The following is a 25236-nucleotide window of genomic DNA, read 5'->3' as shown; positions in this document are numbered from 1 at the left end:
TCCTCTCGCGAGACGCGAGATTACGTCACAGCCGGCCCGCGCATGCGCATCGCGGGCCGGCATTTCGCAGAAGACTATTTCGTCAGCAGCCTGCCGGCCACGATCATTGGCTGGCAGGCTGCTGATCTTTAAAAAAACCAATCAGCAGCCATATAACCCCACATATTAGTAAATATGATGTGGTTATATGGCTGCTGTGCTCCTCTGCTCCTTCTTTTGGTCGGTTGGTTCCAGCAGAGGAGCAGAGGAGCACATCATTACTGTGAGTACCCACCACACCACATTTAGCCCCCCAATTAACCCTTTGATCACCCCTTTTATCCCCCCCTGTCAATCACTAGTGAAAGGAAAAAAGTGATCAGTGCAAACTGTCACTTTTTTTTTTCACTGTTATTGACCGTTAGGTTTTAGGTATAGTTTAGGTCCCTTGGTTAGGTAGTTAGCGATCAGTTAGCGCCCAGCCCACCGCACCGCAGTCCGTTATTCGCTTATTAGCGTATCGCTAATCAGCATTTGTACTTTTATAGTATCTGAAAGTGATCAAAACTGATCACGGTCAGATCTATAATAGTACTAGTGTCACTTTAGTTCGCCCTCCACCCAAAACGCAGTGTTTGCCCGATCAGGCCTGATCGGTCGCCCACACGTGCGTTCGCCCACACCCGCCCCACCGCAGTGACAAAAAAATTTTTTTTTTTTGATCACTGCACATTCACTTTACACGCACTGCGGCGATAAAAAAAATCTGTTTTGATATTTTTTATCAACCGCAGCAGCCTCCGGTACTTCGCTAGCCTCCCATTTGTAAGACAGGCTTGCTTTTTTTTTCTTGGGTAGTCTCAGGGAATACCCCTAAATTTAGTTGCCCACATGTCAAACAGGGGGTATTCCTCTGAAGAGGCCTACAGGCTTCTGACCCAGTCGGATGAGGAGTGGGAACCCTCATCTGATGAATCCAGCGGGTCAGAATACGAACCTGTAGAAAGCAGTGGCTCTCTGACCCAAAGTTCGGACGAGGAGGCTGAGGTCCCTGATAGCAGCAGGCGTACCCGGCCCCGTGTCGCTAGACCACAGGTTGCGCAGGATCCGCTTCAAGAGCAGCAGAGTGGGGCTGGTGCTGTCGGATTACGTGGTGAGGCATACACCAGCAGCCCAGCCCTTCCTGGACCTAGTACCAGCACTGCCGTACAACCTGGTGAAGTAGCGAGCACCAGAAGGGCAGTTGAAGCTGGTACGGTGGCACGTGCAGTAGTGACCCCGTCGCAGCCACCGCAAAAACGTGCCCGTAGAGCCCCTAGAATCCCAGAGGTGCTGGCAAACCCTAATTGGCAGTCCCCAACTTCAGCCGCACCCGTAGTTTTCCCTTTCACCGCCCAGTCTGGAGTTCGGGTTGAGACAGCTCAGATCGATTCGGCCCTGGGATTTTTTGAGCTGTTCTTGACTGCGGAGCTTTTAGACTTAGTCGTGGCAGAGACAAACAGGTATGCCACACAATTTATCACCGCTAACCCGGAAAGCTTTTATGCCCAGCCTTTCCGGTGGAAACCAGTCCAAGTTTCCGAATTTAAAACTTTTCTGGGCCTCCTCCTCAACATGGGCCTGACAAAAAAGCATGAATTGAGGTCATATTGGTCCACGAACCCGATTCATCACATGCCCATGTTCTCTGCTGCTATGTCCAGGACACGATTTGAGGTCATCCTGCGTTTCCTGCACTTTAGCGACAACACCGCCTCCCGTCCCAGGGGCCACCCTGCTTTTGACCGGCTCCACAAAATTCGGCCCCTCATAGACCATTTCAACCAGAAATTTGCAGATTTGTATACCCCTGAGCAAAACATCTGCATAGACGAGTCCCTAATACATTTTACCGGGCGCCTTGGCTTCAAACAATACATCCCAAGCAAGCGCGCCCGGTATGGGGTCAAATTGTATAAGCTCTGTGAAAGGGCCACAGGCTATACCCACAAATTTCGGGTCTATGAGGGAAAAGATCAGACCCTGGAGCCGGTCGGTTGCCCTGACTACCTGGGGAGCAGTGGGAAGACAGTTTGGGACTTGGTGTCACCCTTATTCGGCAAGGGGTACCATCTTTATGTGGACAATTTCTACACAAGTGTGGCCCTCTTTAGGCATTTGTTTCTAGAACGGATTGGCGCCTGTGGTACCGCGCGAACTAGTCGCGCGGGCTTCCCCCAACGGCTCGTTACCACCCGTCTTGCAAGGGGGCAGAGGGCCGCACTGTGTAACGAAGAACTGCTCGCGGTGAAATGGAGAGACAAGCGTGACGTTTACATGCTCTCCTCCATTCACGCAGACACGACAATACAAATTGAGCGAGCAACCCGTGTCATTGAAAAGCCCCTCTCAGTCCACGACTATAACCTCCACATGGGAGGGGTCGACTTCAATGACCAGATGTTGGCTCCGTATTTAGTTTCCCGACGCACCAGACGCTGGTATAAGAAGGTGTCTGTATATTTAATTCAATTGGCTCTGTACAATAGTTTTGTTCTCTACAGTAAGGCTGGGAGAACTGGATCCTTCCTCAAATTTCAGGAAGAGATCATCGCGAACCTCCTGTATCCAGGAGGTTCCGTGGCCCCATCCACCAGTGTAGTTAGCCGTCTACACGAGCGACACTTCCCCAGTGTCGTTGCTGGTACCTCAAACCGACCGCCACCCCGAAAAAAATGTCGTGTCTGTAGCAGGAGTGGAATAAGGCGTGACACCCGCTATTTCTGTCCTGACTGTCCCGACCACCCTGCCCTATGCTTAGGGGAGCGTTTCCGAAAGTACCACACACAGGTACACCTAGCATAGGGATCACATCTCACCAGGATAGGCACACAGGGCTATTAGGGCCCATTCACTCACAGCTGCTGCAAACGTCTCCTTTCACATGGGACAAAGTGCATAACGCACTTCGCCACGTCTTTGGGCGATTTGCGCTTTGCACATTGACCCATGGGGAAGGAGAGGTTTGTTCTATAAAGGTAAAAAAACAAAAAAAAAAAAAACAGGTAAGCAAACAGGTTAATGTTTAGTTCCAAAAGTTAAAGTTACATGTTCTGTTCCAAAGTTAATAAAAGTATTGCGTTGTGGCCTGGTTTTTTCTTTTTTTTTTTTTGTCTTTTTACCTTCCAGGTGGACCAACCGATCTACTAGCTGCAGCACCGATGTGCATTCTGACAGAAGCATTGCGCTGCTGTCAGATTACACGCAAGTCGGTGTATGCGGCGCTGCAAGACGGGATTTTCTCCTCTGCAGTGACAGATACGTTTGCCAAGGCATACGAGCTGAGGAGGAGGCGGCGTTCCTATGCTTTGGCAAGCATTTTGTATATATATATATATATATAAAAAAAAAAAAATCCCGGCAATGATTTATTCATCCACATCGATTGATGCGAATGGAGAAATCTGGTTTGCCAGGGCATACGAGCTAAGTGGGTATGGATGTAGGGCGGAGCTCCTATGTCCTGGCAGACGCCTTTCCCCTCAATTTTTTTTTTTTGGCAGAGATTTTTTCATCCACATTGATCGATGCGAATGAAGAAATCTGTGCCGTTCATTTTTTTCTTTCAGCCCAGAGGCTGAACGGAAAAAAAAAATCTCATTACCTGTATGCTCAATATAAGGAGGATAGCAGAAACTCCTAATGCTGGCCATACATGTAATGATTGCGGAGACCCTCAAATGCCAGGGCAGTACAAACACCCCACAACTGACCCCATTTTGGAAAGAAGACACCCCAAGGTATTCGCTGCGGGGCATATTGAGTCCATGAAAGATTGAAATTTTTGTCCTAAGTTAGCGGAAAGTGAGACTTTGTGAGAAAAAACAAAAAAAAAATCAATTTCCGCTAACTTATGCGAAAAAAAAAAAAATTCTATGAACTTGCCAGGCCCCTCATTGGATACCTTGGGGTGTCTTCTTTCCAAAGTGGGGTCACATGTGGGGTATTTATACTGCCCTGGCTTTTTAGGGGCCCTAAAGCGTGAGAAGAAGTCTGGGATCCAAATGTCTAAAAATGCCCTCCTAAAAGGAATTTGGGCCCCTTTGCGCATCTAGGCTGCAAAAAAGTGTGACACATCTGGTATCGCCGTACTCAGAAGAAGTTGGGGAATGTGTTTTGGGGTGTCATTTTACATATACCCATGCTGGGTGAGAAAAATATCTTGGTCAAATGCCAACTTTGTATAAAAAAATGGGAAAAGTTGTCGTTTGCCAAGATATTTCTCTCACCCAGCATGGGTATATGTAAAATGGCACCCCAGAACACATTCCCCAACTTCTCCTGAGTACGGCGATACCAGATGTGTCACACTTTTTTGCTGCCAAGGTGGGCAAAGGGGCACATATTCCAAAGTGCACCTTTCAGATTTTGCAGGCCATTTTTTACACATTTTGATTGCAAAGTACTTCTCACACATATGGGCCCCTAAATTGCCAGGGCAGTATAACTACCCCACAAGTGACCCCATTTTGGAAAGAAGACACCCCAAGGTGTTCTGTGAGGGGCATGGTGAGTTCCTAGAATTTTTTATTTTTTGTCGCAAGTTAGTGGAATATGAGACTTTGTAAGAAAAAAAAAAAAACATCATCATTTTCCGCTAACTTGTGACAAAAAAAAAAAAATTCTAGGAACTCGCAGTGCCCCTCACGGAATACCTTAGGGTGTCTTCTTTCCAAAATGGGGTCACTTGTGGCGTAGTTATACTGCCCTGGCAATTTAGGGGCCCAAATGTGTGAGAAGTACCTTGCAATCAAAATGTGTAAAAAATGCCCTGCAAAATCCGAAAGGTGCACTTTGGAATATGTGCCCCTTTGCCCACCTTGGCAGCAAAAAAGTGTGACACATCTGGTATCGCCGTACTCAGGAGAAGTTGGGGAATGTGTTTTGGGGTGTCATTTTACATATACCCATGCTGGGTGAGAAAAATATCTTGGTCAAATGCCAACTTTGTATAAAAAAATGGGAAAAGTTGTCGTTTGCCAAGATATTTCTCTCATCCAGCATGGGTATATGTAAAATGACACCACAAAACACATTCCCCAACTTCTCCTGAGTACGGCGATACCAGATGTGTCACACTTTTTTGATGCCAAGGTGGGCAAAGGGGCGCATATTCCAAAGTGCACCTTTCGTATTTCACCGGTCATTTTTTATAGATTTTGATTGCAAAGTACTTCTCACACATTTGGGCCCCTAAATTGCCAGGGCAGTATAACTACGCCACAAGTGACCCCATTTTGGAAAGAAGACACCCCAAGGTATTCCGTGAGGGGCATGGCGAGTTCCTAGAATTTTTTATTTTTTGTCGCAAGTTAGTGGAATATGAGACTTTGTAAGGAAAAAAGAGAAAAAAAAAAAAATCATCATTTTCCGCTAACTTGTGACAAAAAATAAAAAATTCTAGGAACTCGCCATGCCCCTCACGGAATACCTTAGGGTGTCTTCTTTCCAAAATGGGGTCACTTGTGGCGTAGTTATACTGCCCTGGCAATTTAGGGGCCCAAATGTGTGAGAAGTACCTTGCAATCAAAATGTGTAAAAAATGCCCTGCAAAATCCGAAAGGTGCACTTTGGAATATGTGCCCCTTTGCCCACCTTGGCAGCAAAAAAGTGTGACACATCTGGTATCGCCGTACTCAGGAGAAATTGGGGAATGTGTTTTGGGGTGTCATTTTACATATACCCATGCTGGGTGAGAAAAATATCTTGGTCAAATGCCAACTTTGTATAAAAAAATGGGAAAAGTTGTCTTTTGCCAAGATATTTCTCTCACCCAGCATGGGTATATGTAAAATGACACCCCAAAACACATTCCCCAACTTCTCCTGAGTACGGCGATACCAGATGTGTCACACTTTTTTGCTGCCAAGGTGGGCAAAGGGGCGCATATTCCAAAGTGCACCTTTCGGATTTCACCGGTCATTTTTTACACATTTTGGTTGCAAGGTACTACTCACACATTTGGGCCCCTAAATTGCCAGGGCAGTATAACTACCCCACAAGTGACCCCATTTTGGAAAGAAGACACCCCAAGGTATTCTGTGAGGGGCATGGTGAGTTCCTAGAATTTTTTATTTTTTGTCGCAAGTTAGTGGAATATGAGACTTTGTAAGAAAAAAAAAAAAATAAAAATCATCATCATTTTCCGCTAACTTGTGACAAAAAATAAAAAGTTCTATGAACTCACTATGCCCATCAGCGAATACCTTAGGGTGTCTACTTTCCGAAATGGGGTCATTTGTGGGGTAGTTATACTGTTTGGGCATTGTAGAACCTCAGGAAACACGACAGGTGCTCAGAAAGTCAGAGCTGTTTCAAAAAGCGGAAATTCACATTTTTGTACCATAGTTTGTAAATGCTATAACTTTTACCCAAACCATTTTTTTTTTGCCCAAACATTTTTTTTTATCAAAGACATGTAGAACTATAAATTTAGCGAAAAATTTATATATGGATGTCGTTTTTTTTGCAAAATTTCACAGCTGAAAGTGAAAAATTTCATTTTTTTGCCAAAAAATCGTTATATTTTGATTAATAACAAAAAAAGTTAAAATGTCAGCAGCAATGAAATACCACCAAATGAAAGCTCCATTAGTGAGAAGAAAAGGAGGTAAAATTCATTTGGGTGGTAAGTTGCATGACCGAGCGATAAACGGTGAAAGGAGTGTAGTGCCGAAGTGTAAAAAGTGGCCTGGTCATGAAGGGGGTTTCACCTAGCGGGGCTGAAGTGGTTAAAGGGGGACTATTGTGGGGTGGAGATGCCTTGGAGGAGATCGTTCAGCATTGAGTATTAAGTATATAATGGTTGATATATTGGCGTCCCCTGTCCAGTATGCCATGGGCGCCTCTCCTCTCACCCCTCGGTTCTCCCAGCAGCTCTGACCCGTCTGCTTTATCCGGCCGCTGGTCACATCTTCTCTGGCATGCGGCAGCCTTCTCTTGCCAGCAAAGCCTCTCCCTTCTGCCTGTATGGTGCTCCCTCCAGCTCTTAAAGGGATAACGTGCACCCTAATTTACTCCAGCCTATGGATAGTCACCTTTGGATACTTAAGACGTCTTCCCCTATGAAGAAGGTGCCTGAGCAATAGGTTATTTAGCTTCCAGTTCCTTCAAATATGTGCTGTTTTGTTTGTCTGCTTGTATAGACCTACTTCTGCCTGATTCCTGGATTCTGACCCTCCAGTGCCTGAACTGACTTGAGCTTTTTGAATATTGAACCTTTGTTGCCTGTCCTGACCTTAGACCGTTTACTGTAATGCATGAACTCCACCAGCCCTGACCTCAGCCTGTCCTAGATTACGATTTATCCTGATCTATCGGTGCTCTATACCTATGCCTCTGCCGCCATGGGTCAACTGTCAAAAACACAGACACCAGGAGGTAACAGCCTGGTGCCTCCCCTGCAGCAAAATTCAGATCCCAGTACAGGGGTTAAAGGGTGAAATCCAGGGTACTGCTAGGATAATGCCCTTAAAATTAGCCCAAAGTCAAAGCTGTTGGTTGACACAGTGGTTCCACATCCACTTTTGCAACAATAGGCCTCAAGCAGTGCAGACAAGAACTGGAGGTGTTGCTCATAGAAACTATCACCAAAACAATTCTGTCACTGCTTTCTTTTTCAGACCTGATCGCTTAAGTATGATAGTTAAGGGCAGGGCCAGCTCCATCCTATAGAGCTCCCTAGACTAGTGCAGATTGTAGGTGAGAGAAGAATATTGACCCCTTCTGCCTCTAAAAAATGTTGTCTGACTGACAACCAGTTTGTGCACTGTTACATCTCTTCATTCTTCTTCCAGTATCCTGAAATACAAAGCTGCACAATAACAGAACCAGGGATGTATCATTGCAAAACCAGGCAAACTTGCCAAGCAGAAGTCTTGGAAAGACGTATGACAACATATCCGTCAACAGGGCCGTCTTTACCAAGGGGCAAAAGGGGCAGCTGCCCCGGGCCCAGTTGCTCCTGGGGGGCCCAAGGCAGCTGCCTCTTGAGCCCTGCTAGCCACTGCCCCGGGTGTCAGGCGGTCAGCTACACAGGGGGAGCTGCCATGCCATGCCTGCCGGCACTCCAGCCATCGTACAGTGTCTGTGAGAGCTGTGATCTAGGACCTTAATGACATCACCTTGTGACCAGTAAACTAGCAATATTACTGGTCACATGGCTATGAGGTCATCACAGGTCCTTGAGTGTTGCAGGAGAAGTTTGCCTTAACTGTGGAGCTTTTTTTGTGAAGATTACATCAGGAAAAGGTCACAGGGGCTGTTATGCTAATGCTAATATACTGTAAACTACTGTATAGTGGGGTGCTGTATACTGTGTGGGCCTGTATACTGTGGGGGGCTGAATACTGTGGGGGGCTATATACTGTGGGGGGCCTGCATACTGTGGGGGGGCTGTATACTGTGGGGGGGGGGGGCTGTATACTGTGGGGGGGGCTGTATACTGTGGGTGCTGTATAGTGTGGAGTGCTATACTGCTGTACTGTATAGTGTGGGGGGCTGTATAGTTTGGGGTGCTGTATACGGTGAGGTGCTATACTGCTCTACTGTATACTGTGGGGTGCTGTATACTGTGGGCTGCTATACTGCTCTACTATATACTGTGGGGTACTGTATAGTGTGGGGTGCTATACTGCATACTGTGTGGTGCTGTATACTATAGGGTGCTATACTGCATACTGTGGGGTGCTGGGGTGCACTGTAACACTAGGGTGAGCCGAGTCCTGGTCTCCTTCCTGCAGAGCGGTGCCCACTTCCAGCCTGAGCCCAGAGCACTGATCCTGAGCCGCTGGAGTCTTTAGAACTGGAAGTATTTACAGTCATTCACTGGACTCTACCAGATGTGTGGATTTTTTGTGCGTGTGTTGTGGTGGAGGGCGTGATTGCCTGTTAAGGTGTGGGAAGGCGGGATCCAGGGGGCCCAAGTAAATTTTTGCCCAGGGTCCAATCAATATTAAAGAAGGCCCTGTCCGTCAATATGGGCCATCCACCTTAAGAAGTCAAATTTTTGGCACCTGACTAACCAGAATAACTCAAGCTTAGCCTTATTGATGCATATTGTATATGGTTTAATCATCTTACTTTATTGGGTAAGTCTCATCTTTCCTTTTCTTGTTCTCCAAACTCGGGACGGTTTCCCATCCAAATTCCAAGCCCCAATTAAAGTTCCCCCGCATGCTATCGTTTGGTAACGGGCTGTTAAACTCAAAAGTCTTGAGGTCAATGGCGAGAATATCTGGACTGACGACAGTGGTATAATTCTCTGCAATTCTTGCCAACAAGGTCTCCAGCCAACCATAGAAACACTCACCTAGGAACATACAGGGGAATTAGTACATGTAATAAAAAGTGCACATTTTTCAAACAAGCTGGGTGTGTACAAGCCGGGTGGTCGTCAGTTTGCGGCGCGCTATTTTCAGCTTATTGTGCCAATTCTATCCTTATAATAAACTTTTTGTACTTTTAGTATGTGCCATTATGGGTTTTTAATGGAGATCCTGAGTCTTAGATTACAGGTTCTCTGCAATAAATTCCTAAAATGGTTGTGTACAGGAAACAAAGAGAATATCTGATGTTCAAAAGAACAGACCACTAGTAATGTGAGGCTATAAACCTACATACAGCTAGTGCTGGGTCCATCCCCTGACTATTATAAGACAGGTTTATAATAGCGCCAGGGCAAGCATAGGCCTTGCTCTTTCCATACCTATGCATAGACAGCAGAGTCACCAATCCTACAAAGTTCTTTACCTTCTATAATCCCATTTGTCTTCAGGGACAATATTCTGTACCCATATATCTTTTTATAAAGGGAGAGCACTTACAGCACACTGTTTTACTACTGGGTTAAATGGGTATTCCAGCTTCACAATATTAATAGATTATCAATATCGGATTGGTGAAGGTCCATCTCTCGGCACACTCACCGATCACCAGTCTGAAGGGCCCACAGCACTTGGGCAAGGGCTTCAGCCTATTCAATGTTTACCTGCTACAGGGTAGCGAAGTGGATATGTAACCTCTCCTGACATGTCTGTTCTAGTAACTACTTAGATTTCCCCACTTAATAATCATCTATTCTTTTAACTCTGTGGCACCAATCCTTTATTACGGCTTCTAGAAGTTATGAATTACTAGCCATTTGCAATTAAGGTCCACATGGGGGGGGGGGAGGGGGGGCAACTGAGAACACTCATCTGGACCTTCATTGCAAACTGTCAGCAATTCAGTCATAACTTCTAGCAGGAATAATAAAGGAGTAGCACATCATAGAGTTATGATATTAGATGCTCCAGAATTATTACAAGAGGAATGCATGTAGCCACAAAAAAACATGGAGAGATCACAGGTCCTCTTTAATGGCATTTTCTGAGGATAATATCGTGAAGCCATAATATACCACTATAAATATGAGGCCCCTTGTCCGTGATTGATGGCTCCAGAAATAAATGGCGCCGGCGCAGCATTCTCCCTTACAGGCGGACTGCTCATGCACTAGCCATCTATGAGGCCATTGCCACAGCAAGGAAAGTACCAAGCGTGATACATTTGTTCAACGCGATGACAACAATGTCATCAAACGCTGGAGCCACCGATCATGGTCAAGGGAAAGGCGTTGGGCAACTGAGCTACAAATATATAGTCCATGTTATTTAAGACCCCTTAACTTCACAGTAATATACCTGAGGCCATATGTAAACTGTAAGGTCACAGGTTCATCAAATCTGCTTGACGTCACATCAAGCGGTCATCATTTAACTGATACACCTGGCCTCAAATAGACAAATATCTTCCATATAAAAACATGGCTTCTTGCAGAGTTACGATCGGTGACTACGCTGTAGTGCAGCAAAATGGACATACTACTGGCCTCGGTTCCTCCCTTATGCTTTACACTCAGACTACAATCCGATAAATACCAATGGAAAAAAGGAGACACTGGAGCCTTAGTAAAGGGGGCCCTAGAGCCCCTCCTTTAATTTACAGGTGGGAGAGGGTACATAATCTCATGTCCTATAACCAGTTACCACCATTACTTACAATGTGCATCCAAAAATGTCAAAGTGTCACCCGTTGCTACTGAAGCACCGAGCAAACGAGTGGAGACCAATCCTTTTCTTTCCCTCTGTCGGACCACCTTCACTATCTGAAAGGGCTTTACGTACTCATCCAGCTTATCCTTTAAGTATTCTGAAAAACACAAAGTACAAATTTAAGGCTGTAAACTTTAGATTTCTTCTTTAAATGCCAACAAAATAGTAGGGTTTGATATAATTTACATATAATGTACGTCAAAGGAGTCTGCGTTTCTTACCAACACTATATGGACAGTACACATTACACCTACAGCAGCTTCTACGACATCTCATTCTAAATCCATAGGCATTCATTTGCAGTTGGTGCCCCCTTTGCAGCTGAAACAGCTTCTACTCTTCTAGGAAGGCTTTCTGCTAGATTTTTAATTCAGAGGAAAAACATCAGGCTGGTTTGAGAGCTGCATTTATACAAGCAGGCAAATAACGCGAGTTTGTGAGCGCTCGCGTGTTTCATTTTTAAGTGTGTGTTTGTATTAAGTGTGTGACTTTAGATAACATGACTTGAGATTCAGGAACTTTAGGAGGGGGCTACAGTAAGTTATATACTTATCACTGCACTGTATTTTTCTTCTGTTATCCCCATTTACTATGTGTTCCATTATTGACAGCGCAGTCCAGTGCACATCTTGTCTAATGTATGAGTCTTGGAACAGTCGATTGAAGGTGCATATTTTTGTTCAAAAGCATTGACAATTTGGAAAAGAGTTTGCTGCTCACTGAGCAAGCACTCTATGGGGTAGATGTGGGGGAGGGTGGTAGAGGTAGCTAGCTGGGTAACAGTTAGAAAGCGGGGTAGAGGGAAGAGTGCCAGGGAGGCTAGCCCTGATCTGACCCACCCCAACAAGTTTGCACAGTTGGCAGATGAGGGGGATGTCAGTTCAGGGAGAGCACTGCTGCAGCCGGACACTTCCTCTGCCAGTCAGGGGTATGTCAGCTCCAGTAAGCAGGGGACCAGGAGAGCAAACCAGGACAGACAGGTGCTGGTAGTGGGAGTCTCATTTATTAGGGGTAGAGATAGGGCGATCTGTCACAAAGACCGGGATTGTCGAACAGTGTGTTGTCTTCCAGGCGCTCAAATTCGACACATCACGGATCAGGTTGACAGATTACTGGGAGGGGCTGGAGAAGATCCAGCGGTCATGGTCCATATCGGAACCAATGACAAAGTTAGAGGTAGGTGGCGTGTCCTTAATAATGATTTTAGGGATTTATGTCAAAAGCTTAGAAAAAGGACCTCAATGGTAGTAATTTCCAAAATACTACCAGTACTACGAGCCACACAAGAAAGGCAGCGGGAGATTAGGGAGGTAAACAAGTGGCTCAAGAACTGGTGTAGGAAGGAGGGGTTTGGGTTCCTGGAGAACTGGGCCGACTTCTCTCTCCGCTACAGGCTCTATCGTAGGGATGGTCTGCACCTCAATGGGGAAGGGGCAGCTGTGTTGGGGGAGAAGATGGCTAGAAGGATCGCCAAAACCGGAAATTGGGGGGGGGTTTGCCTTTATGTAAAGTCCTCTCTAAAGACCACACTCCGGGAAGATATAAGTGAGGAACATGAACATGTGGAGTCACTGTGGGTAGAAATACATGGAGGCAAAAAAATAAATAAATTACTAATAGGAGTTTATTATAAACCACCTAATATACCAGAGTCCACAGAAAATCTACTACTAAACGAGATAGATGAGGCGGCAAATCATAATGAGGTGGTTATGGGGGACTTCAACTACCCAGATATAGACTGGGAAACTGAAACTAACTGGGACAAAGTCCTCAAAAATAAAAATACAGCCACAAAATGGGATATTTTTAAAAGCATCCTAAAATTTAATTGTGAGAGGTACATACCTTATGGGAATAAAAGGTTAAGGAACAAGGAAAAAAACTATGTGGATAAATAGAACTGTAAAGAAAGCAATAAATGACAAAAAAGAAAGCATTTAAATCACTAAAACAGAAGGGTAGTGAGAAAGCACTGAAAAACAATAAGTAGAAAAATAGAATATGTAAAAAACTAATAAAAGTGGCCAAACTAGATTAATTGCCAAAGAGAGCAAAACTAACCCAAAAATGTTTTTCAATTATATAAATGGTAAAAAGTATAAATCTGAAGGTGTCGGCCCTCTACAGAGTAATGAGGGGGGAGTTGCAGAGAACGATGAGGAGAAAGAAAAGCTATAAAATATTTTTTTCTTCACTGTATTCACTGAAGAAAATAAACTGTCAAATGTAATGCAGAATGTAAAGGTTAATTCCCTATTAAAAGTGCCCTGTCTGACCCAGGAAGAAGTACAGTGGTGTCTTAAAAGATTAAAATAGACAAATCGCCAGGACCAGATGGCATACACCCCAGTATTCCTAAGAGAATTGAGTAATGTCCTAGCCAGACCCTTATTTCTGATATTTAATGACTCTATGCTGACAAGGAGTGTTCCACAGGATTGGCGCATAGCAAATGTAGTGCTAATATTCAAAAAGGGTCCAAAAAAGGAGCCCAGAAACTATAGGCTGGTAAGTTTGTGCTGCATACCATCTATGCTCCAGGGTCTCCTCAGCCTCCCAGTGTGGTATTTACCATCTGGGATATGACTATATTGTCACTGTGGTGACTCTATTTGGAGTTTGTTGATATATTTGTATGTTGACTGACACAATTTTCGATATATCTATTATCATTCTCTGATTTGATTCATCATTATCTGCAGTATGTTTGCTGGGGTTTACTATGCACCACATGGGCAGTGGCAATTTGTTACAAGTATGCACTGATACATATACTGGCCATAGGGGGTATTGTTCATCCACACTTGTCTGTACTTCCCTTCTGGGTTTTATTTTGTATTGTATTTTTTGCATATATGTTTATAAATATTTTGTATGAACATCACCGCTGGCGTGCTGTGCATTTATAGGAGTTTGTAATTTTGAGGCCGTGCGGTGCACACCTTGGCTGGCGACAGCCGTTTTTTTGGAGTTATTTATCTGTCGTGGGTAAACAGTTTGAAGGTTTTCTAAGAGATGCTATTGTGGAGTATCTCAATGAAAATAAGCAATTAACGCCATATGAGCCTGACTTCATGAGAGATCGGTCATGTCAAACTAATTTAATCAGGTGGTTATGGGGGACTTCATGAGAAGGTAAGTTCTAGACTTGACAGCGGCGAATCATTGGATGTCGTATATCTGGACTTCTCCAAAGCATTTGACACTGTACTGCATAAAAGGTTAGTATATAAAATGAGAATGCTCGGACTGGGAGAAAACGTCTGTATGTGGGTAAGTAACTGGCTGAGTGATAGAAAACAGAGGGTGGTTATTAACAGTACACACTCAGATTGGGTCACTGTCACTAGTGGAGTACCTCAGGGGTCAGTATTGGGCCCTATTCTCTTCAATATATTTATTAATGACCTTGTAGAAGGCTTGCAGAGTAAAATATAATTTTTTTGCAGATAACACTAAACTGTGTAAAGTAGTTGACACGGAAGAGGGCAGAGAAGTGGCAGATGAGGTTTAACACTAAGCGGACCGTCGATACGAATGTTGCGCTCTTTTTCCTCCGATCAGAGGGCTGTGGGCTGTGTCTGACGTTCTTGCCACGTGTGGCAATTTTTGCGCACGCTTTTTTCACACACTTTTAGTTCCCACACGTGGCAAGAACGTCAGACACAGCCAACAGCCCTCTGATCGGAGGAAAAAGAGCGCAACATTCGTATCGATGCTCCGCTCCGCAAACAGCAGCTTCTTGCGATCATCGCATCCTCCTGCAATCGCGCTGCCAGCCGCACCAAGTACCCACAGCACACAGAGGATCCTACGCAGAAAAGAACCTGCGATCTTCGAGGAAAGGTAACAGCGGCCAGTGAGCCAATTTTCGGTGGGACGCCACCAGGCACTGGTTCGCTGAAAATTATTTTCGCATAAATGAAAATTACTTTCGCATAAATAAAGGCTATTTTTGCATAAATGAAAATCCTTTTCGCATAGCTGCATATACTTAGACATTGGGTCTGGAAGGCTGCTGCTGCACTTTTTTCCATTGAACTTATCCCAGAACATTGACTATACTTATACAATATTTTTTTATTATTATTATTATTATACATTTTTTATTTATTTTTACATATAGCCCCAGGGTGTTTTAAATATCATTTTAACATCACCACTTTTTCATAACCCCCTCTTTTTTTATCTTTTTTCCTATCCTCATTTAATTCTTACATTATTATCCAATTTTTTTCTACCATTCCCCTCTCCCTGTACATTAGAAGTGACCTATATTAAAATAATTTTTTTTTTTAATCATTACTACTATAAAAATATAGTTTTTTTTCAACATACCTATACTATCCCTGTCCTTTGTTGATATCTGCTGGTGACCTGATATAGAGTGCCTGTCTTCCTAGTTTCCTATACGCCTGCCTCTTCTGACTAGAGTGAGTCAGTTCAGACACGTGCACCTTGCATATTGTCCTTACAGGAGAGCCACCGTATTTCCTTCTAAACAATTAGGATTATTCACTTTTGAAAAAAATACTATTGAGGGGAGATCTAATTACTATGTATAAATATACCAGACTTCCGTACAGAGATCTCTCCCATCATCTATTTATCCCCAGGACTGTGACTGTGACGAGGGGACTAGTGATGAACGAACATCGCCAGGGACATTCGCAAACCTCGCGGCGGTCCCCTTTCACTTTAATGGCAGGCGAACCTGAAAAAACCTTCAGGTCATATTTGCAGCGACCAAATACTCACTAGAAGAGCACAAATAGTCCCACAACAAGGACAGTGACATACCAGAGGGGGATCAATGGCAAAAAGTCACACAAAAAATATGTATTTTAAGTAGGGGGCATTTTTATGCATCTTAAAGGGAAACTCTCAAAAATTTGCCCTGCTGTAACCTAGAACATTTTTTTTTAGGCCACGGGAGTACGTGCCCCAAAAATTAGGCATTCACTGGACAGAAAATTGTCTGACAGGAAACAGTGATTATGTGGCTGGAGGTATATTAGGCGGTCAGTGGATAACAATTTTAATGCAGGCCAGTGGAGTACAGGCCCTAGAAATTATGCATTCACCACACAGAAAAGATCAAGTGTGTCAGGGAACAGAGAGGAAGGAAAGAGGGTGCACTCTGACTCCACCCACAACCCCTGTCCCTGCCTACTTACACTACCCGCCCTAGACGACGGGGCGTAACTGGGCGACCGTCCCTTACTTACATAAGTGCAGAGGAAAGATACGGAAGGTCAACAAGCCAAGGATCAGAACCAGGAGAAGCGGTAGTACAAATCGAGCGGGCAAATGTAAAGTCAACAGTCAGAGCCGAGGTCAATCCAGGAGAGCAAATACATACAAAGGATGAGACGAAGTCGAGGTCAAAGAACGAGTCGAGGTCAGGAGGTCAATCAGAACAAGCAGCCGCAGACTAGAACCAAGGAACAAGGAAGCACCAATGGACCAGTATCACAGGCAACCTGTAGCCAGCAGGTTGCCTGTATTTATAGTGGGGAGTGAGGGTCATGTGACGTGGCCAGCTTCACATGACCGACAGACAGACAAGTCGAGCACCGAGTGATCAGCTCGGCGCTCAAGGCAGACCTAGGAGCAGGGAGCCTCCCAGCTAGCAAAGCCGCCTTTGGAACAAGGCCGAACACAGATCCTCGCTCCCGAAGCTAAGCAGCAGGTCTGCGGCTGATGAGAGATCTAGTGGGCCTTCGGCGCCCCGTTACAAAGTGATTATGTGGCTGGAGGTATATTAGGCGGTCACTGTATAACAATTTTACTGCAGGCAAGTGGAGTACAGGCCCCAAAAATTATGCAATCACTGCACAGAAAAAAACAAGTGATTTTGTGGCTGGGGGTATATTAGGTGGTCACTGTATAACAATTTTACTGCAGGACAGTGAAGTACAGGCCCCAAAAATTAAGCATTCACCGCACTGAAAAGAACAAGTGATTATGTGGATGGAGGTATATTAGGCAGTCACTGTATAACAATTTTACTGCAGGACAGTGGAGTACAGGCCTCAAAAATTTGGCATTCACTGCACAGAAAAGAACAAGTGATTATGTGGTTGGAGGTATATTAGATGGTCAGCGGATAACAATTTTACTAAAGGCCATTGGAGTACAGGCCCCAAACATTAGGCATTCACAGAAAAGGCCTTTTATGCCGCTGTATATACATAAGACAAGGACCATTCTTTGTTCTGGGTGGTGGCGGATATGTGTGGGCTGGCATGAGAAAATTCAATTACACGTGGTTGTCACATGCCTCATTCATTTTTAGAAATGTGACCTAGGTGAGTGCGCTTATCAGTCACGATCCTTTCAGATATGACACTCGACGAGGGGCAAGCCAAGAGTTCCATGGAAAATTGTGCCAGCTCTGGCCACAGGTCAAGCCTGCACACCCAGTAGTCCAGGGGTTCCTCGCTTCTCAGAGTGTCCGCATCGGCCGTTAACCCGATGTAGTTGGACACTCCTCTTCAGACTCCTGCTGACTTGTCTCAGATGGAGTAGCCCCCCCTGGGAATTCATTCAGCATTGCGACTTCTCATCTTCCAGCTCCTGCTCCTCGACAGCTTGATCAATGACACAACGCAATGCACGCTCCAGAAAGAAGGCGTAAGGTACAATGTCACTGATGGCACCCTGGCAGCGACTAACGAGTTTGGTGATCTCATCAAATGGCCACAGAAGTCTACATGTATCGTGCATGAGCAGCCACTGGCGCGGTGAAAAGAAACCAACCTCCCCAGAACCTGTCCAGCTGTAGAGTTCATACAGGTAGTAGTTAACGGCACATTGCTGCTGGAGCAGCCTATCAAGCATATACAAGGTGGAGTTCCAGCTCGTCGGGCTGTCACAAATCATACGTCTGACGGGCAGGTGGCGTCGCCGCTGAACGTCAGCAAGGCAAGCCATGGCCGTGTAAGATCTTCTAAAATGGACAGAGATTTTCCTGGCCTGCAGCAAGACATCCTGGACCCCGGGGTATTTGGCAACGAATCACTGCACGACTAAGTTCAGGACGTGTGCCATGCACGGCACGTGTGTCATTTTGCCCTGTTTCAGCGCACTCAGCAGATTGGTACCGTTGTCGCACACCACTTTTTCAACTGTTAAATTGAGCGGGGTTAGCCACTGATTGGCCTGTGACCGCAGAGCTGAAAGCAGTGCAGGAGCAGTGTGGCTCTTGGCTTCCAGGCACAACAGCTGCAGCACAGCATGGCAACGTCTCACCTGGGACGTTGAATAGGTTCTGGGGAGCTTAGGGGTGCAGCGGAAGAGGCGGTAGCAATGGAAAAGGAGGAGTCAGCCGAGGAGGAGACGGAGGATGGAGTAGGAGGAGGAGAAGAAGAGGCAGGCCTGCATGCAATCCATGGCGGTAACACCAAATCCACACGGGTGCCACGGGTTACATGCTTGACGGCCGTCAGAAGGTTCACCCAGTGGGAAGTAAAAGTTATGTACCATCCCTGCCTGTGTTTGCTAGACCACGTGTCTGTGGTCAGATATATCTTGGCACCGACACTGTGTGCCAGAGATATATTCACTTGCCACTTAATGTGGCCATATAGCTCTGGGATGCCCTTCTGAGAGAAATATTTCCCTCCGGGGACCTTCCATTGCGGTGTGCCAATGGCCACAAATTTTCTAAAGGCCTCCGAGTCTATAAATTTGTATGGCAGTAGTTGGCGAGGTAGCAGTTCTGACAAGCCAGCGGTCAGCCGTTGGGCAAGAGCGTTATCCGGCGTCATCAACTTTTTACGGTCGAAAATTTGGGTCACGGAAGCCTGCCTTTTGCCAGATGAACGCGACGACGGCACGGTGGAAGGTAAAGTGGAGAACAAATGGGAGGAGAAGGAGAAGAGGCATGACGTGGAGCACCGGGAGTGGAGCTTTGTGGGTTCTGACGGCGTTGCTCCCATGGGCTCGGTGATGGGAGGCTAGGTGCCTTCTTAAGGCGGTCGTCCCAAGGTGAGTGTTGGGCTTACCGCCACTTATGCGTTGACAGCACAGGCTACAGTTATCAACACTATTGTCAGCAGCTGACACGTTAAAAACAGCCCACACTGCGGAGCCATGTGCCGGCGTCCTGGGAGCGCAAGATGTGACCGTGCATGGTGGATGGCTCGATCCAGATACATTTGCAGTCTGCTTTTTGCCTCCTGTGCACTGCGAGTTCTGCCTGCTTCTCCTCCCTATCTGCTGCTCCACCTCTCCCTCTCTTGTGGGCACCCACGTGACGTCCATCGACACGTCATCATCGTCACCTTCACCACCACTGACATTAGTAGGTAGCAACAGCGGGGACCACCCTCCTTGGGCTGATCTGGGTACTGTAGTCAGACCGCTGTGTGGCGGCCGTTGCTACCTCCTCTTCCTGATCCGATAACAAGAATGGCTACGTATCGGTAAAGTCTGGGAATGGATGGGAAAATAATTCCACTGACTCAAGTGGAGGGGCTATGGTGGTGGTGGTAGTGGTGGTGTCTTTGGGGGTGCACATAGCAGAGAGTGAGGAGGGTGCAGATACAGAGGATGAGGAGGGTGCAGAAGCGGAAGGCTGAATGAGCCACTCAACCAACTCTGGTGCGTCCTTTGATGTAATCGCACCCACCTTCTGCAACTTCCCACTTAAGCTCCGGCCTGGTATACCTGTCCGACCCTTACCACCCCTGCGGAACGGCCTGCCTCTTTCTCTGCCTGTCATTTTCAAAACGACCCTGTGCCAAAGTTTCTAGAGAAGCGCAGTATTTGTGGAAGCAGGTATATCGCAGGCCTCAATTAGTATTTAGTGGAAGCTGGTATATCAAACCCCTTAGGCTAGGTCTACACGACGACATTTGTCGCGCGACATTTTGTTGCACCAATGTCGCGCGACAATTTTTATAATGGCAGTCTATGGTGTCGCACTGCAACATGCGACATGCTGCGACTGCGACGCGACAGTCGCAGAAAATCCATTCAAGATGGATTTTTCTGCGACTGTCGCGTCGCAGTCGCAACATGTCGCATGTTGCAGTGCGACACCATAGACTGCCATTATAAAAATTGTCGCGCGACATTGGTGCAACAAAATGTCGCGCGACAACTGTTGCGCGACTTTTTGTCGCGCGACAAATGTCGTCGTGTAGACCTAGCCTAAATCAGTATTTTGTGGAAGCCGGTGTATCGCAGGCCTCAATCAATATTTGGTGGAAGCAGGTATATTGCACCTGTCAATCAGTATTTTGTGGAAGCAGGTATATAGAACCCCTTAATCAGTATTTTGTAGAAGCAGGTATATCGCACCCCTCAATCAGTATTTTGTGGAAGCTGGTGTTTTGCAGGCCTCAATCAATGTTTAGTGGAAGCAGGTATATTAATCCCCTCAATTAGTATTTTGTTGAAGCCGGTGTATCGAACCCCTTAATCATTCGTCCCTCTATATACCTGCGGTATCGCAACAGAACCGCACACAACTGCTGCACAATACAAATTCACTATAATTTACTTTCTATGTTAGAAAGTATATTATATCATACCCCTCAGTATGTCACACCTATCGATAGCACACCTATACCAGTTCTTAAAAGGACTTTTGTGGTCCTATGAGCTAGCGTTTGGTGTCCCTAACAGTCTGTCCCTGCACCACAAAGCAACCTCTCCCTACACTGGCAAAACAGAATGTAAAATGGCTGCCAGATCAGGTTTATTTATAGGGTAGGGGGTGTGTCCAGGTACTGAAACATCTCAATTGGCTGTCCTGTCCCACCTGATGGATGCATCATGGGTCCAAGTTCGGCGCAATGCAAAAGAATATGGCGCGTGCGAATATCGCCATATGTTCACATGTTCGGCGAATCACGAACAAGCAAAATTTGCCGTGAAACGACCGCCGGGCAAACCTCAAGGCCATCTTTAGAGGGTGCATCCTCTGCGTCTGGAGGAAAGAAGGTTTGTACACAAACATAGAAGAGTATTCTTTACAGTAAGAGCAGTGAGAGTATGGAGCTCTTTGCCTGAGGAGGTGGTGATGGTGAGTTCACTAAAAGAGTTCAAGAGGGGCCTGGATGTATTTCTGGAGTGTAATAATATTACAGGCTATAGCTACTAGAGACGGGTCGTTGATCCAAGGAGTTATTCTGATTGCATGATTGGAGTCGGGAAGGAATGGGGAAAATTGTCTTCTACCTCACATTTTTTTTTTTTTGCCTTCCTCTGGATCAACTTGCAAGATAACAGGCCAAACTGGATAGACAAATGTTTTTTTTCGGCCTTATATACTATGTTACTATTTTGGAAAGTGTCTGTGGGAAATGTTGCCCATCCATCCAGAAGATCATTTTGTGAGGTCAAACAATGATGTTTGCAGTCTCCATTTTAGGTCATCCCAAAGGTGTTGGATGGGCGTGAGCTCAGGGCTCTGTGTAGACGACTCAACTGCTTCCACACTAAAGGAATAATGCTATCGGGTTGTTTATCAGGGGTTAGCCTAAGCCCCTTAGTTCTTGTGAAGAGCATACCAAGACGTTTCGGACAATCATATGCTTCCAACTTTGTGGAGACATTTTGGAGAAGACCGTTTTGTGTTGCAGCATGACTGTGTCCCAGTGCACAAATCAAGGTACATAAAGGCATGGTTTGGTGAGCTTGGTGTGGAAGCCCTTGACTAGTCTACAGAGCCCTGTCCTCAATCCCATCCAACACTTTTGGGATGAACTAAAATGGAGACTGTGACTCAGGTCTCCTCATCCAACATCAGTGTCTGACTTCACAAACGCTCGCCTAAATGATTGGGCAGAAACTTCCACTCTTGTAGAAAGCCATTCCAGAAGAACAACAAGCCAACTTCATGTTAGTGGCTATGAATTTAGAATGGGATGTCATAAAAGCACCTGTAATGTGTAGGTGTCCCAGTACTTTGGTTCATATTGTGTATGTTATGGAGATGCTTATCATCACACAAACATGAGGGGATCATAGTTTTTGCTAGGTAGGATGCACGCCCCCACCTGTTGAAAGTTACACCTGAGCCTCCCTTCCATGTTACAAGAGGGATGAGAGGACTGCAGTGTCAGTGGAGACTGGGATATGTTCTGTCTAGCAATGGGGGAAGCACAATGTGAAGGACACAAGGGTTAATTCTGGAGATCAATGGGGAGCACATTGCAGATGACACTTGGGAACAGAGAGATCATTCCTGAAATATTTTACATACATCAAGGTAAACTGTACGGTGCACAGACACATAACCAGCAGCGAATTGTAAAGTCAATGCCAATAAGAATCTAGCAGAATTCTCAGTGTGGTTCTGAATGAGGATGGACTATGTAGGTGTGCGGGAACTGTACATCAGTCATTACAGAACTTGATCGACAGACCACAAAATTAAGTTCAAAAGTTGTATTTTACGGCATGAAAAAGCTTCAATTTTTATTAATTTTTTCAAACGCCACTCTTCCCAGCTTACCATCTGTACTTGCGTCGTCCACCATTATAATCTCCTTCAGAAGAATGGCAGGGGATGTATACATGACGCTGTAGACTGTGCGAAGCAATGTGGACCAGGCTTCATTGTGGAACGCGATTATAATGCTTGTCGTGGGCAGTGGAGGGCACCTCTTGAACTTTTGCTCAATGCACCTTTACGAAGGTAAAAGAGGTGAATAGTTACAGAGGAGCTGTCACCTCTCCTGACAGGTCTGTTTTAGTAACTACTTGCAGCCCCCATGTAATAACCATTCGGGATTATCTATTATTATGACTCTATGTTGTTCATTCCTGCAAGAAGTTATGAATGAATTACTAGTTTGCAATGTAGGTCCAGATGGGTGTTACCAGTTGGGGGTGTCCCTGTATAGTCTGTCAGCACTGATTGGAAGATGTAGGACTGTGCAGGGACACACCTCAAACTGGTAACACCCATCTGGACCTTCACGGCAAAATTCTAGCAATTCATTCATAACTGGAGGAATAATAAGGGAATGGCACAACATAGAGTCATCAGAATAGATGTTCCAGAATAGTTATTACACGGTGAATGCAAATAGTTAGTAAACAGATATGTCAGTTGAAGCGACAGGTCCTAAATAATACAATCAACGTAGTTGGGTTACAATGGTCTTAGTTCCGGATCCAGTTGCTTCATTCTAAATGGATGCAGCCGGTTGTATAATTTTGACGGAAGCGTCCTGCTGTGGTTTTGAGATCCCATGCCGAATCTCAAAACCGTATAGCAATAACGCCAATGTAAAAGTAGCCTAACAGCAAAACTGCTGCATTGTTCTTGTTATCAAATATACTAAGCAATCCAACAGTAACCTGATGGACCCCCAGTAACATATGGACCTGTCAGGACGCTAGTATGAATTCAACCTTCACTAAATGGGATAGGTAGCATTTTTGTAAGTTATGTAAGTTATGTAACTTTCTACTCTACAATGTCTTCTGATTTAGGCCGGAGGATTAGATTCCGCAGGCTGTAGGACTGGGTTGTGTACACAGTACAATATATAGTTACATAGCAGGTACAGCTGAAACACTCATGTCCACGGAGATGAACCAAGGGGTGAGCGAGAACATGCCTGAAGGGAAGGGCTGTGGAAAAGAAGAATTCTGAGGAGGGACATACAAAGAGCATCTTTTGCTCTGTAGGACCCAGCACATCCATGCTTTACACAGACAGCCCATTGATTTGAAAAAGATCTGTAATGCTTTGGCTGGCCTGCAGGAGCGCTGCAGGGAAACCGAACACATGCTAGAGAAACTCTTTAAAGGGGTTGTCTGCTTTTCCCATATTGATGGTCTATGGTCAGGCAAGAGCACCGCAGTCTCTCTAAACAGCTGATCGGCGGGGGTGCCAAGAGTTCGACCCCCACCAATCTGATATTGATGACCTATCCCAAGGATAAGTCATCAATATAGGAAAGCGGACAACCCCTTTAAGCAGGACAGAGTCAAGTGTTCCAGCAGTGGGCACTCTGTTCTCATCTTATTTTCAAGAGACCCTTCTAATTAAAAGATTTGACAGAATATACAGACTTATGAAAAAAATTTGAGAAACATACTCGGGGGGCCTGGTGTCAGGTCCTAGGTCTCGGTGAAGTGAAATCCTATCACTAGCAAATACATTAAAACAATGTTTCTTTTCTCCTTCTTCCATTTCTTTCTTTTCCTCCGGGCTGAGTTTATCCGAAGTAAATGGTTTTCCAGATGCTCCGGGGGCATGAGGGTCCAGGGGTGGCCGCTCCAGGTAAGGCCTCAGCTCTGCTGCAGTGTAGTACCCGGCTAGACAAGGCCTTTTTCTGTCAGTGTCCTTCTGTATTTCAGGGGCATTAATCTGCATTTTTGGCACAGAGTCTTTAAAATGATTTACGGCATCAATCGTCATGTCCAACATTTTCTTCTTTTTGGCGGGAGACCCTCCTTGTCTCGTCAGCTCGTCCATCTCTCGGTCAACTACTTCTTTTTGGATAAAAAACACAAATCCCATAAAAATAAGAGTCGCTGCAGTGAGTTTCCAGTGGATGAAGCGCCGGCCCAACACCAGCCTCTTAAAGTTTGTCATTTTTGTTTTTGGGATTCTCGGGCTGGGAAATAAAGCTGTGAAGGTTTCATTGTGGTTAATGTAAAGTCATCGTTCCATCACCTGGAAAATAAGAAAGACTGTTAAGAGGCCCCTGAACATAAAGTAAGACAAGTATCTTCAAGATTACACTGCTTGTGGTCTCGCTTGCAGCAGCGGCACAGTGTAATTACAAGTATTTGCTCATGTGAACAGAACAAGCATTTGTAATTACATTGCGCCGCCGAGACTTCCGAGACGACGCGCAGGAGGAAGCAGCATTTGCACGAGCGCCACCTCCTCCTCTTCAAACAGCCGATCGGCGGGGGGTGCCGGGAGTCAGACCCTCTCCGATCAGATATTGCTGACCTGTCCTGAGGATGGCTCATCAATATGTACCTGCTGCATAACCCCTTTACATAACATCCAATAATTGTAAGATTGCACTGACTAACAGACGGATGTTGTTAGGGGCTGTTCACATGGTGCAGCATGATAAGGCGCCACAAAAACATACTGCAGCAATAAGACAATGGACATATAGATGTGATATACGTC

General features: G+C 45.5%; 1 protein-coding gene across 1 annotated transcript in view; it reads right to left on the bottom strand.

Annotated features, from left to right (window-relative positions):
- Positions 1-24681, bottom strand: part of LOC122945137 (polypeptide N-acetylgalactosaminyltransferase 3-like) — a 68859-nt gene extending 44178 nt beyond the window's left edge. Inside the window, exons 1-4 of the mRNA XM_044304038.1 lie at positions 24182-24681; positions 22585-22757; positions 11059-11208; positions 9100-9328 (exon numbers count right to left, since the gene is read on the bottom strand). Of these exons, the coding sequence (XP_044159973.1) occupies positions 9100-9328; positions 11059-11208; positions 22585-22757; positions 24182-24681 (1052 nt within the window). The remainder of the gene's footprint in view (positions 1-9099; positions 9329-11058; positions 11209-22584; positions 22758-24181) is intronic.
- Between the last annotated feature and the right edge of the window lie 555 nt (positions 24682-25236).

Source organism: Bufo gargarizans, chromosome 8 (assembly GCF_014858855.1).
Source record: "Bufo gargarizans isolate SCDJY-AF-19 chromosome 8, ASM1485885v1, whole genome shotgun sequence".
Classification (NCBI taxonomy): Eukaryota; Metazoa; Chordata; class Amphibia; order Anura; family Bufonidae; genus Bufo; species Bufo gargarizans.
Note: the sequence above shows the minus strand (reverse complement) of the source record. Positions and strands in the feature narration are given on the sequence as shown.